The sequence below is a fragment of the Notolepis coatsorum genome (assembly GCF_963971535.1).
Source record: "Notolepis coatsorum genome assembly, chromosome: 15".
Classification (NCBI taxonomy): Eukaryota; Metazoa; Chordata; class Actinopteri; order Aulopiformes; family Paralepididae; genus Notolepis; species Notolepis coatsorum.
This window is the reverse complement of record NC_140179.1, coordinates 27,751,538-27,767,236: the sequence shown is the minus strand read 5'-3', so window position 1 is coordinate 27,767,236 and position 15,699 is coordinate 27,751,538. Positions and strand designations below refer to the sequence as shown.

At 50.0% G+C, this 15,699-nt stretch overlaps 1 protein-coding gene across 1 annotated transcript in view; it reads left to right on the top strand.

Annotated features, from left to right (window-relative positions):
• Nucleotides 1-2,082, top strand: part of wnt16 (wingless-type MMTV integration site family, member 16) — a gene marked incomplete at both ends in the record, with an annotated part of 21,387 nt that extends 19,305 nt beyond the window's left edge. Inside the window, 1 exon segment of the mRNA XM_084330768.1 lies at nucleotides 1,618-2,082. Within this exon segment, the coding sequence (XP_084186894.1) occupies nucleotides 1,618-2,082 (465 nt within the window).
• Between the last annotated feature and the right edge of the window lie 13,617 nt (nucleotides 2,083-15,699).

Below are 15,699 nucleotides of genomic sequence, written 5' to 3'. Positions count from 1 at the left end.
ACAGGGAGAGGGGAGGCACACACACACATAGAGAGAGACAGGGAGAGGGGAGGCACACACACATAGAGAGAGACAGGGAGAGGGGAGGCACAAACATAGAGAGAGAGACAGGGAGAGGGGAGGCACACACACATAGAGAGAGACAGGGAGAGAGGAGGCACACACACATAGAGAGAGACAGGGAGAGGGGAGGCACACACATAGAGAGAGACAGGGAGAGGGGAGGCACACACATAGAGAGAGATACAGGGAGAGGGGAGGCACACACACATAGAGAGAGACAGGGAGAGAGGAGGCACACACACACACACACACACACATAGAGGAGACAGGGAGAGAGGAGGCACACACACACACACACACACACACACACACACATAGAGAGAGACAGGGAGAGAGGAGGCACACACACACACACACACACACACACACACACACACACACACACACACACACACACACACACACACACACACGTATAGAGAGACAGGGAGAGGGGAGGCACACACACACACACACATAGAGGAGACAGGGAGAGGGGAGGCACACACACACACACACACACACACACACACACACATAGAGAGAGACAGGGAGAGAGGAGGCACACACACACACACACACACACACACACACACACACACACACACATAGAGAGAGACAGGGAGAGAGGAGGCACACACACACACACACACACACACACACACACACACACATAGAGAGAGACAGGGAGAGAGGAGGCACACACACACACACACACACACACACACACACACACACACACACACACACACACACACACACACACACACACGTATAGAGAGACAGGGAGAGGGGAGGCACACACACACACATAGAGAGAGACAGGGAGAGAGGAGGCACACACACACACACACACACACACACACACACACACACACACACACACACACACACACACACACACACACACACATAGAGAGAGACAGGGAGAGAGGAGGCACACACACACACACACACACACACACACACACACACACACACACACACACACACACACACACACGTATAGAGAGACAGGGAGAGGGGAGGCACACACATAGAGAGAGACAGGGAGAGAGGAGGCACACACACACACACACACACACACACACACACACACACACACACACACACACACACACACACACGTATAGAGAGACAGGGAGAGGGGAGGCACACACATAGAGAGAGACAGGGAGAGAGGAGGCACACACACACACACACACACACACACACACACACACACACACACACACACACACACACACACACACACACACACACACACACACACACACACACACACACACGTATAGAGAGACAGGGAGAGGGGAGGCACACACACACACACACACACACACATAGAGAGAGACTTCTGGGGGGCGACAGTGGCTCAGGAGGTTGCCTCCGCCATCAGTGTGTGAATGTGTGAGTGAGTGAGTGAATGTGTGAGTGAGTGAGTGAGTGAATGTGTGAGTGAGTGAGTGAGTGAGTGAATGTGTGAATGTGAGGAAGTGCTTTGGATAAAATAACTATATATAAATGCACCATTTACATTTTCTCTCCTGTCGTTGTGTTTTTCTTCCACCGTCTCAGGCCGTGGACAAGACCATGACCACCGACTGCCGCTGCCACGGCGTGTCGGGCTCCTGCGCGGTCAAGACGTGCTGGCGCACCATGGCGCCGTTTGAGCGCGTGGGTAACTTCCTGAAGGAGCGCTACGAGGGCAGCGTGCAGGTGCTGGACCGCTCCAAGAAGAAGGTCCGGCGGAGGGAGAAGGACCAGCGGCGCGTGCCCATCGGCCGCAACGAGCTCATCTTCGTCAACAAGTCGCCCAACTACTGCCTGGAGGACCGGCGCTGGGGCGTGGTGGGGACGCGCGGCCGCCGCTGCAACCGCACCTCCCAGGGCCCCGACGGCTGCAACCTGCTCTGCTGCGGCCGCGGCTACAACACGCACGTGGTGCGCCACGTGGAGCGCTGCGAGTGCAAGTTCGTCTGGTGCTGCTACGTCCGCTGCCGGCGCTGCGAGAGCATGAACGACATGCACACCTGCAAATAGAGGAGGGGGAGGGGGAGGGGGAGGGACTTGTTGGGCTAACGCGTTTGCTGCGCGGCCGATTGGAGACACGGTGTGCTCTTTTTCTTTCTCTTTCGCTCCTTCCATTTCTCTCTTTCACGTGCACGTACACACAAAGGAATACACACACACACAACTCCATCCTCCTCTAGTGTGAGAGAGAGAACGACATGCACACCTGTGGTGGAAAGAAGACTTGTTGGGTTAGCGTGCTAGTTGGGTTAGCGCTCGCTGGGTTAGCGCGCTCGTTGGGTTAGCACGCTCGTTGGGTTAGGGTGCTCGTTGGGTTAGCGTGCTAGTTGGGTTAGCGCTCGTTGGGTTAGCACGCTCGTTGGGTTAGCTTGCTCTTTGGGTTAGCGTGCTAGTTGGGTTAGCGCTCGTTGGGTTAGCACGCTCGTTGGGTTAGCTTGCTCTTTGGGTTAGCGCGCTCGTTGGGTTAGCACGCTCGTTGGGTTAGCGCACTCGTTGGGTTAGCGCGCTCGTTGGGTTAGCTTGCTCGTTGGGTTAGCTTGCTCGTTGGGTTAGCGCGCTCGTTGGGTTAGCGCACTCGTTGGGTTAGCGCGCTCGTTGGGTTAGCTTGCTCGTTGGGTTAGCGCGCTCGTTGGGTTAGGGTGCTCGTTGGGTTAGCTTGCTCGTTGGGTTAGCGCGCTCGTTGGGTTAGCACGCTCGTCAACTTTCACATGCACGTACACACAAAGGAACACAGACGCGCGTGCACACACACACACAATTCCATCCTCCTCTAGTGTGAGAGAGAGGCGGTACGATCACACTTCCGATGCGTAACGTATTATCACGCCAGAACGCATCGAGTGACAAGTTTGGACACTCCAGAATTGGATATTGTAATCCGATTGACCAGACCGCACACCCAGAGTGGTCGCGCTTGCGTTGTGGTCCGAATTCCACATGGCTCAGACACAATCCGGGCCATGCGGCGTGGGGTCACACAACACGGTGGCGTGAGTGCTGATATGGGGTCAGTGACCAAGAGGTCGTGACCCCTTGTTCAAACTGACAGGAACACTAGACACCCAGTACGCCTTGTGAATATGGACCCAGAGAAGTAGGACTGTAACCCCCACCCTCCTCTCTCTCTCTCTCTCCCCCTCTCACACACACACACACAAACAAGCAAATACCCACACCCATCCATCCTTTCTGAGAGATTCCTCGACAGCGTGGGATGGCTGGTGACAACAAGGCTGACCCTCCCCTGTCGCCTCAGGAAGCCAGTATCTCCACGTCTCTCTCTGCACCTCGAGAGAGCACACTCCATTTTTGTTATTGTGATTACTCGCACAGCTAGATGACGGCTGTAGCTTGCTAGGTTGTGTTTCTGACAGACTATACAAATTCTACACAGTCCAAAAGCCAGAATGGCAAGTTTGTAGGGTGTGTCAAAAATACACATAGGCCTCAACGGAGACAAAGATGTTGTTGAAAATAAACCCTTCTTTTCGGATGTGGACTGACCTCCAATGTTCCCACTGTAGAGAACATCTGTCAGACAAGACTTTCACTTACACGAATAAAAAAGAAAATGAACGTTTGAACTTCTCAGTCTGAAAGTAGAAATTGAAGCTTGCTAACGCAGAATCATGTGTGTTTGTGTGTGTGTGTGTGTGTGTGTGTGTGTGTGTGTGTGTGTGTGTGTGTGTGTGTGTGTGTGTGTGTGTGTGTGTGTGTGTGTGTGTGTGTGTGTGTGTGTGTGTGTGTGTGTGTGTGTGGGTGTGTGTGTGTGTGTGTGTGTGTGTGTGTGTGTGTGGGTGTGTGTGTGTCACTATAACGCACAGTCTTTCAGGTGGCATAGAGGACAAAGGGAACCCAGATCAGCCTGTAGACTAGGGGTGAAATTGACCTACTTCAAACCCCGCCCTCCTTTCTCTACCCTCCAATCACAACAGTTGCTTCCCCTTGGACCGAATGGACAGCAAATGGACTGCATTTATATACTGTAGTGCTTTTATCAAAAAAACACTTTACAACTTGTGCATCACATTTACCCATTCACTCAGACATTCCCACACCGACGGTGGGGGCGACCATGCAAGGTGCCAACCTGCTCATCGGGAGCAGTTAGGGGTTAAGTGTCTTGCTCAAGGACACTTCGACACGCTGCCGAAATGGGAACACGCCGATTACCAGATGACCGCTCTACCTCCTGAGCCACTGTCGACTGACAGTTGTGATAGGAGGATCAAGTAAAGAGGGCGGGGCTTTTTTCTGCTAACTGTTGATAACTTTCCGTTTATGTGGCGATTTTTCTGTGATAGCCGGCCAGTGTGTTGTAGCTTTAGATTCATGAAATAAACCAGATCAGAAATCATTCTCGGCAGGGCTGAGAGTCAGTCGACTTGATACAGTGTTTTAAAGGATCATTATGGGAAATGTGCTTACCCTCTTCTCCAGGGTCAGACAAGAAGATAGATACCAGTTTCTTCTCTGTGCGTTCAGTGGAAAGCTATCCGGCTGCAAGCTAGCCTAGCTTAGCACAAATGAATGGAAGCAGATGTGGACCAGCTGATCCGTATCCACTTCCATTCATTTGTGCTAAGCTAGGCTAGCTTGCAGCCGGGTAGCTTTCTACTGAACGCACAGAGAAGACATTGGTCTTCTCATCTGACTCAAGACAGTGAGCGCATTTCCCATAATGTTGACGTGTTCCTTTAAGGGCTGTGTTTAGGGTGAATTCACTTTCATTTAATCAATTCAGAGCTTCAGTTATTATTATTTTATTATTTTAATTTGTTTAAAAATTTCATATAGGCCTACTGGGGATAAAATGACAAATGCATGTTGTTTATAACCAAGCTATTAACAAAGAGAGTGAGATTGAATACCGAGGAGTGGACACCCTGTCAAATAACTTCAGATTGCATTCTGAACCAAGAGTGAATTGACACACACTCTGTCTTGAGGACCTATGTGAGGACACCATCTTGAGGACCTATGTGCCACACGCGGCTGTGTGCGATTACTACAGAAGCACTTAGAAGACAACATAAATATTACATTATCAGCGAGAGATGCTGAACACCAGTTTTATTATTGTTTTTAATAATGGTGGACGGAGGACACTTATTTGGGGAAAAGACTGGATAATGATGTTACTATTGCTATGCCAATGGGTCTATCTTTGGAGTTATTTGCATCTAAAATAAGAAGTAAAATGCTATGTCTTTTTTTGGAATAAACTGTTGATGATGATTTATATATTACAGTAACATTTTCATTTTAGATCGTTTGAGGGAAATAGTTTTCTCATGCAATGATATTAATTATTGTAAATAATTCTGCAGAATTCATGGCAGGATTAATGTACATGCTTCAAGCGGGGCTATGTAAAATGGAAGTAGTATTTTTGTAAATTGTTTATATTTTGTAAATATTAAATTATGCTGTGTAATGATCAAAGCCTTTCCTCTTCTCTCTTTTAATTTTTTTTTATCAACACGTCCTTTTGCCAGATTCCTGCACCAGGGTCTCACGTTCACCGCATAGCCATGAGTTTAGTCGTCAAGTGTCGATCCAGGATCAGTTTGGTATTTTAGTATTTTAGACCGTAGCGAACGAGACAGTGCCTGAGTAAGATCTCTCTCCCGCGGTGCACCGGGAAGCTGCTCACAGATCCATAAGAGAGGGGGAGAGAGTCCATACAAAAAAAAAACCTGAAAACCAGGCCTTGGGAACACATGGGCTTCCTCTTCACTCTCACACACTGTTGCCATGACGACCTCGAAAACATTCCACGGCAGCCATCTCGCGCAGTACCCTTATCTCGCGAGTTGTCTGCCTGTCCTGCCCGCGTCTATACTTTTACCAACGGATTTCCAGTTCTGCGATCTGATTGGCCACTGACGTTTCTGGTCATGTGACATGTGCGCCAATCGCGTGACGCCTGTTTCTAGGCCTATTTCCGCCTCTAACAGCCTGCAAACTACCTAACGCCTAGTTTATCACTGGTTAAGCTTAGGCGACTCTTTTGAAGTTGGTTAAGGTTAGAGTTTGGAATCAGGGCTGGTGTTCTATCGCCCTGCTCTAAGACAAACTCTAACCTTAACCAACTTCGAAAGAGTGCCTAAGCTTAACCAGTGATAGAAACAGGCGTCACACGATTGGCGCAGATGTCACATGACCAGAAACGTCAGCGGCCAATCAGATCGCAGAACGCGAACGCGGAACTGGAAATCCGTTGGTAAAAGTAATGACGCGTCCTGCCCTGTTCGTTCGAGTTCTGTGCTGTGAGACGGTCTAAGAGGGGGGGGGGGGGGGGTTATATACGAATCGCATCCTCTTGTTTGTGTAGCTTGTTGCTGATTCCAAACCTCAGCTATAAATGAAGGAATGCCCGGCAGGAAGGGAGCAGTCTGCTCCTATAGACACCCTGGCAGAGAGAGACGTGATGGAGATGCTTCTGGTCAAATCCTCCCGCATTCCTCTTGCCTCGTCTAAGAATTCCACCTCTTCCTCCTCCTCCTCCTCGGTCCGTCTCTTCTTCTGTCCCCCCCCCCCCCCTCTGTTAACACCGTACGTCTCTTCTCTCTCTCTCCCTCTCTCTTTTCTTTTGACTCTCCCTCTCTCTGCATCCTCTTCTGAATGAGAGGCCAGCTGTGATATGTGAGAAGTGGCGGTCCCGTGTTAAATGCCGCAAGTGCTTTCCTCTTGAAGGGAACCTTTAAGGGGGGGGGGGGGGGGGGTAACGACGCTGACCCCTTAATTCCTTTGACCCCCCCCCCCTTTTTTTTTACGAGCTTCTTACCTTTTTGTCACATGTTGACAGATAGGCCTCTGGTCTGAGACGCAGTGCATCTTACAGTACATCAGTAAACGGTTGGAGAGTAACGGGTTTCAAGCGTTAATGTCGTCACAAAAAACGCCAACTAAAATGTGTACGACTATTTTAAAGGTTTCTATAATGGTGGAAAATGTGATTTTGCTGAGTGTTGAGCCGTGTGAAATTTTATTTAGGCAACTATTATTGTAATTTAGGAAATGTTTATTATGTTATTGATAAGATAGTTATTTATTGTCTGTTGATACAGAAGAGAACACACAATACTGTGTTACAAAAAAGATAAACACAAGACAACCATGTTACAGCAGAGACAGACATACAGACAAGACATCAGAGAGAAGTCGGCTTATTGAGTGTGGTACAAATTAATTTTTGAATTTTTTCAGGTTCCACTTGGGGTATATAAAGAGTCTATGTGGTATAGCAGCTGATATTCTGCGTGTAATACAGTACATGTGATCTGAAGAGTCTATGTGATGGTAGCAGCTGGTATTCTGTGTGTAATACATGTGATCTGAAGAGTCTATGTGATGGTAGCAGCTGGTATTCTGTGTGTAATACATGTGATCTGAAGAGTCTATGTGATGCTAGCAGCTGGTATTCTGTGTGTAATACATGTGAGGGATCTTCTGTTGTTTTATGGGCCATTCTCAGCATAATTGTAGTGTGAGCCTTGCCACGCAGACACGGTTGTTACCTGGAAAAAGTATTTAGAAGTATTAAGCTGCCCTTTGTGATGTCACACAGACAATCGATTCGCTTTAATGAATCAATTGTTTTTCTTTTTTTGGAGCCAGAAACACTGCCTATACCTAGTTTGTAAATAAAAATGACTTCTGAGTGTGGTGTAGACAGGCAGGGACGGGACTGTTTAGAATTCTGAAAGAGGTGCTGGAAAATAAATTCAAGGAACAGATTCAAGTAAGATTAAAAAACAGGATCTTTAAAACACACACAAACACAAGGTAGGTCTAACCAGATTACCACAGGCTACATTTGGACAAATAAATTGGGTTGAATTATTCAGAAATACTGTTTGATGGGAAGAAAAGCAACTAGAAGATTATAGACACTAACATGATTTTACACCATTTGTATAATGGTTGATATTGGCTGTTGATAATAATTAGATACATAATTCAAGTAACAGAGCAAATTGGTCTGCTTTCTCTTTTTGAAGTGGCATATGTTGTATGGATTTAGGATGAAAGATAGCCCAAAAATAACAGAAAACAATCACTTCACTTAGTGTGGCTATGCTAGTGAATTGTGTTATTGATTACAATTTTAGGGAGTTAATCATCTGTATTAAAGCTGCAGTAGGCAACTTCAGATAAATTAGCAAGAGTGAGTTTACCTGCAGCAGAAATAGAGCTCTGCATCACTTGTCAAGCCCATTAAAGGTCTTACACAGACTCCCAGAGTTTAAGCTACATTTTCCAAAAAGAAAAAAAGCATTACCCAGGGCAGCTGGTTTTGCAATTTTTTTGTATACTTTCTGAGGAGAAACGCAATGGTGGTCTTCGTTTTCCATCGTGTCCCTTGTCAAAAAGTAGGCCTACACACAATGTGCAAAACCACCTGCCAATCAGAGGCCAATTTATTCAGCTGAAAGCTGCTGGTGCCTCTGGGAGTCTGTAGAAAACGATAGGTTATGTAGATAACCTAGTTATATTAGTATTGGCTAAGCGTCCCGCTCTGAGCCTTACGAGATACTCCTATCTCCTGTGATACCTAATGTATCTCCCACGAACAAAAACACATGCACCCCACCTGTATGGGGCCCCGCCCCTTATGGTGGCACCGCCCATATAACCATGACCCTGGTCATGAAACACCCTTCCTCGCCAAAACCCGTCCCAGGAAAAGATCCCTCAAGAGGGAACTCAGGGCGCGCAGAGCGGGACGCTTAGCCAATACTAATATAACTAGGTTATCTACATAACCTATCGTTATATTTCGTATTGCATCGCGTCCCGCTCTGAGCCTTACGAGATAATGGGGAAGAGCGGGCGCGAGACCCGACAGATGTACCCCCTGAGGACCCGTAAGCCCACATCAAGGGGTGCGGGGAGCCCTGTCACCCCATCCTTCCTAACGAAGGGGGGGCGCAGTCAACTCCACCTGAATGCGAACAAGAGGGAGCCAGAACCCCTTGAACACACCGTACAGGCGGAACCACGTGTGACTCAACACACTGCGGCCCATACCCATACACTCCTGCTACCCGACCAAAGGACGGGAAGCAGGAAAGGCCACAGACCCCAGAACCGCCTGGGAGACAGAACCCCCGGTCATGTCCATGAGGAAAAACCTTACAAAGGAGCCCGGGGAGGACCATGAAGCTGCAGCACAGATGGCCTCCACCGAGGCCCCACCCAGGAGAGCGGCAGAGGCAGCCACCCCACGAGTGGAGTGCGCCCTGACGCCCCCAGGGGGATCCTGCCCAGCCAGCGTGTAGCAGAGGGTAACACCCTCGCACAACCAATGGGACAGGCGCTGCTCCGACAGTGCCTTACCAGCACGAGCCCCACCGTAACAGACAAAAAGCTGGTCGGTAACCCTGAAATCCTGAGTACGGCTGAGGTAAATCCCCAAGCACGGACTGGACATGACAGGTGAAGGCCCGCATCTAACTCACCAGTGTGAGGAGGAGGACGAAACGCCTGAACCACAATATCCCGGGAGCGGAAGGAACTCCGGATATTCTTAGGCACGAAAGCAGAATTAGGTCGCAGAGTGACACCGCAATCGGTCCGAAAAGACAGGCACTCTGGATGTACCGAGAGAGCACAGAGCTCACCTACGCGTTTAGCGGAAGTGACAGCCAGAAGGAACGCGGTCCTGAAGGACAGCTGTCCCAACGGCGCCCGCTCGAGCGGCTCAAACGGGGCCAAGGACAACCGACCGAGGACCAATTGAAGATCCCAAGTCGGAGCCAAGGAGCGTTGCACCGGCTTAACGCGTCGAGCGCCAAGCAGGAAACGCTTCACAAGAGGGTGGCTGAACAAGACATCCCCTCAAACCCCTCATGATAGGAGGATATAGCTGCTGCATATACCCTCACCGTCGAAGCCGACAGTCTATCAAGGAGAGACTGGAGGTAACTAAGGACAGCAACCAGGGGGCAGGAGACTGAGTCCTGGCCCCCCGCCTTACACCACACTTGGAACATACGTCATCTGCCCGCGTAAGCGCGACAGTGGAGGGAGCATGCGCATTCCAGATGGTAACACCATCAGGATCAAGAACCTGCGCCCCTCAACGTACCCGTCCCAACAACTGACCTAACAGATGTATGGGGAAGAATCCCTGGCGGCACGGCATCGGTCCCAGACCTGCCTGGCCATGTCCAGACGCAATCCTCACCCGTCAGGATGAGGGCCGCCCCGCGACAGTACACCTGCACCCACATTCTCCCTGCCGGGGATGTGGGGAGCCCTTAGGCCGCGCAGATGGAGGACGCCCATAGCCAGCCGCCCGCCGCCTGGTGCAGACAGGGGGAGCGTACTCCTCCCTGTCTGTCGATACACGACACTGACGTCGTATCGTCCGTCCTGATCAACACCATTTGTGGACCAGAAGGACCGCTTTCAACACCAACACATTGAACGTAGCGCAGACCGGGCAGCATGGTTTGCCAGCTGCCCCCTACTGCGTTGGCCCGACGCATCACCAGCGAGGGAGGCGTCGGTGAAAACGCGACGTGAGACAGCGCCGTAACCGTCCTAGGACGGAACCTCCCGAGCGTGTTGACAACACGCTCTGAGATGGATGCCCATAGCCCTCCAACCGTTGACTGGGAAGAGGAATACTCTACATCCAGTCTACAGCAACCCCAGGCTGGTAGAGACCTGCCTGGTACGAGACCTGACGATCCACCTTGACCGCGAAGGACCAGAACGTCATCAGGGCAGAACACTCCGTAACCCCGGATGACGCAGAGGCCCCAGTGCGGCCTCCACGCACTTGGTGAAGATGCGGGGAGCCAGAGAAAACCGAACGGCAGCCTCTGGTACTCATACGCTAACCCTGCAAAGGAAGCGTAGGTAAGCCCTAGGATGGAAGATCGGGGATGCGCATACGCATCCTACAGGTCTATGGAGGAGAACCAGACCCCCACCTGACAGTGTTCAACAGGTAGGAGACGATCCAAAAAATGCTGAACCTTCCCATGGGACAGGTCCAGCCTGGGTCTTACACCCCTCCCTCCCGACTTCTCGGGCAGAGAACACCGGGAGGAGAACGCCACGACGATGGCTTGCTTCGTCCACAGAGATTGGATCTCGTCGACCAGAGCTGTCCCTGCTGGAGACCCCGACAACAGGGTCTGTACCAAACCTGAAAACGGGTGGGGTTGTGTAAACACAAGTCCCCGCCTCACCATTCTCTCCATCTACCTCGACATATGGTACTGCCGTAGTCATATGTGACGACACTCCCAACGCACCCGCCGTCACGTGGCGCAGGTCCGCCAGGAACTGTAGATAGTTGGCCCGGTCCCCCCCGCTGTGCGAAGACAACCCTGGAATCGTGCGAGGAGCGCGTTCCGTGTCGGAACACCTGACCCTGACACCACCCACGAGGCAATCGCACCCAAGGGGGAACCCCGACAGAAAAAGGGCCTGTCTGATACGGGGGGCTTCCGATCAAAAAAGCCCCCCCACTGAACACCCCTCCAGAACATGCTGAAGGAGTTGTTCTGCAGCCGGACATGCAAGGTGTAAGGCCCCCATGGGTTCCTACACACCGTAGCCCTGCAGTGATATCACTACCACCCCAAACCATGTGAGCTGCGACCACTTGCCAATATTCCAGGAGTGGGAGCACCAACATGATACCTGGCCTGGCGAAGGCGAGGCCGGGGAAGCCCGCACTGTGTGCCTCAAAAGGTTTCGAGCCCCCCTGCTGACAACACTTAAGTTGACAGATGTAACACCAGGCTCAACCAACACAGTTCAAGGTGTGGGAGCCGCTTGACAGCACAACATTCTCACGGACAGACCCAGGCTCAGCCATCAACTGGGTGTCAGCCCCTGTCTCCATGAGAAGCGAAGAATGGGGCCGCATACGCTTCAAGAAGGTTCGCGGCCCGCAGCCAAAGGAACACACCCAGAGCCCCGCTTCTGAGGGTAACAGAAAGCGGACTGAGCGGGGAGCGGGCTGCTCGCGGCAAAATGACGACGGAGTGGTTTACCAACACCGAAATCACCCAAAATGGCCGATCCCTCGGCCGCCAAGACTGTCGGCCTCGCGATACCCTGTCGATTCTCCAACCAGGGCACCACTGGCGGGGGAAACATGGCCGCCTGTCGAGGGCCCCGTCATCGCCGCTGACGAGGCCGTGCTCTCTCTTCTTCTGGCTGCGCGGTGTGAGGCGGTGTAGGGCCTAGGACAATACCGCCCGCGCTCCAGCAGAAGACCAAAATCCCCTGCGGAGAGGGGAACCCTGAGCGGTTATAGCTTGCGGCTGGGTCAAAGCTAATAACGTCAACAACCTTGCGCGATGTGTCGACATCGGCCGGCCCTCAAGGCCCCTCCACCAGACACCATTTCTTTAATAGAAAAAACACCAATTCGAACACAGTTCTAATCGTTGCCAATTCCATACCGTGGCGGTACAAGCCTTAACAGCCCACCAGCCACTCGCCAGGCCGACCCATGGTGTCGGCCGGGCGGGGCATTGTTTCAATATATCAAAAACAAAGGACTGACGTTAACATGGAGCACCAGTGGTGATTGCAAACAGCACCCTCCACTGTGGTGTGGACCATGAAAAGGTTAAATGAATAAAAGAGCTAAACCACAAAAACTGTAGAATGAGCAAACCCATACACACAAAGTTTAAGGGGAGACGGACCAGACCCGTCTTCATTCAAAATATTCACAACAGAACACCAGCCCTAGTTTAGCCCATTTACCAAAAAAGGTAAACAAAGCCCCCCCCCCGCACTACTCCCCCAGTATACCGATTGACCGTCAGTATGAATGGTTTGAGAGGAGAGAAAGCTGTAGCAAGACAGACCTTCTCATAGCAGAGTGACAAAATGAAACAATAGCCCCCTACACAGGGCCGCCCCAGGAGATGGGGGCCCTCGCGTCTAAAAACGCACAGGGCCTCACATTTCTCCCAAGCGGCCCTGCCCTTATACTACTGCAGCCTAACGCCAGGCAATGTGGAACCCAAGACAACAATTGCCTGTGCACAGACACGCAACATGTTTACCATGTCGGCTGGACCCATAGCCCCACTACCCGACGCCAACCCAGATGGGAACACCGTTCAACAAACCCCGCCGGAACACAAGGTAATACCTGGCTAGAACCTAGCCACGACCTACCCCGTTGTCAACCCATTTACCCGAAAAAGGTAAATAGAACTCAAAACCCCACAACAGCTACCGACTGACCTTCATTGATGAACCGGGCAAGAGGCGGGAGAGTGACAACATCTCACGGCGGAGACATTAAAACAGCATAGCAATTAGCAGTAGTGATAGCATGCGGCAGTAGCGATAGCATGTTAGCATAGCTTTAGATGTTTTAGCAGCACGCCCAAGACAGCTTGGAAACCGTTCCCTGCAGAGAACGTTCACCAAACCATCTTGCCCCTGGCGCCAACACACAACAAGGTTGTGTTAACAACACAAACCAGCATTACTAACACTAATACCCATGCCTGAAGACACAGGGCCTACCTGAGTACAAGCTGGCCCGACAGCCAGCCTTGTACAGCTGAACCTCGATGTGCAGTCATCAAACGAGGAACATCACAGGCCCGTCGTGTCGCCGAAAACATGCGTCGAAGATGCCAGGGGCCAGCAACCTCCGGTAAGCTTCCAACATTATTAATCTTCCTTAATCTTTTCATTCCGCTAGCTCGTATGGTGCACGCATCCAATACGCTGGGACGAAAATAGAGGAAGGGTGTTTCATGACCAGTGTCATGGTTATATGGGCGGTGCCACCATAAGGGGCGGGGCCCCATACAGGTGGGGTGCATGTGTTTTTGTTCGTGGGAGATACATTAGGTATCACAGGAGATAGGAGTATCTCGTAAGGCTCAGAGCGGGACGCGATGCAATACGAAATATAACCTTTGTTGCGCGTGCTTGGGCTTGAAAAAAGTGATTAACTAATTGATTTAACTCGAGCCAGTGACTTCCACCTGACGTCCGACAGCAGCGTCAACTTGTTATCGTAGTTCTCTAGTCTAGTAACGATGTGGCTAGCAGTTGATTTGTTAATGTAGTTGTGTACATTGAATGAATGCCGTATGACCAGGCATCGTATGCCATCGTATGTTTATATCTTTGTAAATAATAAATGGGTTTGTACTAAATCCCCAAAGCGACGTCTGTTAAGCTATCCTGCTGCTGTTACTTTCATGCTGACAAGTTGACGTCACACAGCCAGACACGTTACACACTACAGCCTCGTACAGACGTACAGTATTCCTAACCCTGTGACACTTCGTAGAAATGACACATTATGTCTTGAAACTGTACAGCATGCCGTATAAACAGGGGTGTAAAAAGTACCCAGGAATTATACTTAAGTGAAAGTATGGGTACCATCTCAAAATCTTACTCAAGTAAAAGTCAGAGTATCTGGCTAAAAACACACTTGAGTAAAAGTCAAAACGTTTCTACTTTAAAAAAGTTAAAGTAAAAACCTTTTTTCTGACTGTCTATTCTTCTGATAGCAGGTGTTTAATCAAAGATCCCCGCCTTCTAGTGTTGCACAAGGACCACTCAGCATGGGTATGGGGCGGGTTAATTTTCCATTGATGGGGATATGATTGGCTGTTTTTAAATAAAGTGCGGCCGCAGGATTAATAACGTTAACGTTAGTTCGGCCAGAGAAACAAATATACTAATTAAAATAGTTGGACCTGCGAGATTTGTACTTTGTAGGTCTGCATTTTAAATGTAAGGAGTAAAAAGTATGCATTTTTTCTCTGAAATGTAATTGAGTAAAAGTACAAGTATACAAACCTAATAATACTTGAGTAAAGTACAAATCCCCAAAAACAGTACTTAAGTATTGTAACGAAGTACAATTACTCAAGTACTTTACACCCCTGCCCTGGTCATTAGTTACCGCACATACCGAAACCCTTGAAGTCGCTCCCCCTGGCCGGAGTTTTGACAGGAGCATGCGAGGAACACACAGCGCACGCTTGACTCCTTGTGAGTTTATTTTGACATGAAAGAGGGAAGAGCAGAGCGGAGCTCCGTAAGCCGCCGAGTCAACAGACGAGGGCCGCGTCTCCGAAGCGGAGGATGTATCGGTTGTGTGTCTGATTCGACCTATGGGTGTATAACATCGATCGGATCAAACAGAGAGAGAGCGCAGAAGAAGAAGAAGAGAGAGGGTGTGACTCTGGACCCTGGGTTTGATTTATATTGAGGGGGGGGGGGGGCACAGCTGAAAGCAATGGCTGTTTTTTGTGAACTCATCTCAGGGACTTATAGGCCAATGTAGCCCCTTTCGTGACTGTGATGCAAGCCTTGCTTTGAATACACAGGCACTTGCTCCACGTTACTAGCCATGTTAATGTGCAGCATGAAGCACTGGTTACTTAGGAACGGTTCGTTCTAAATTTATCACAGAGAAATGTCAAAGGTACTTAAAGGTACAGTTACACAAGGGTTTCACACACAAAACCGGGGTGGTTTGAAAGCTCGGCGTTGCTAATAAACATTTTAAATATTTTTTATAAACGAGTAAAAATCACTGAGTTAGCCTTGCGTCAAAATGGCTTACTCTTTTTCTTCCGCATTTTTTACATGCCGGAG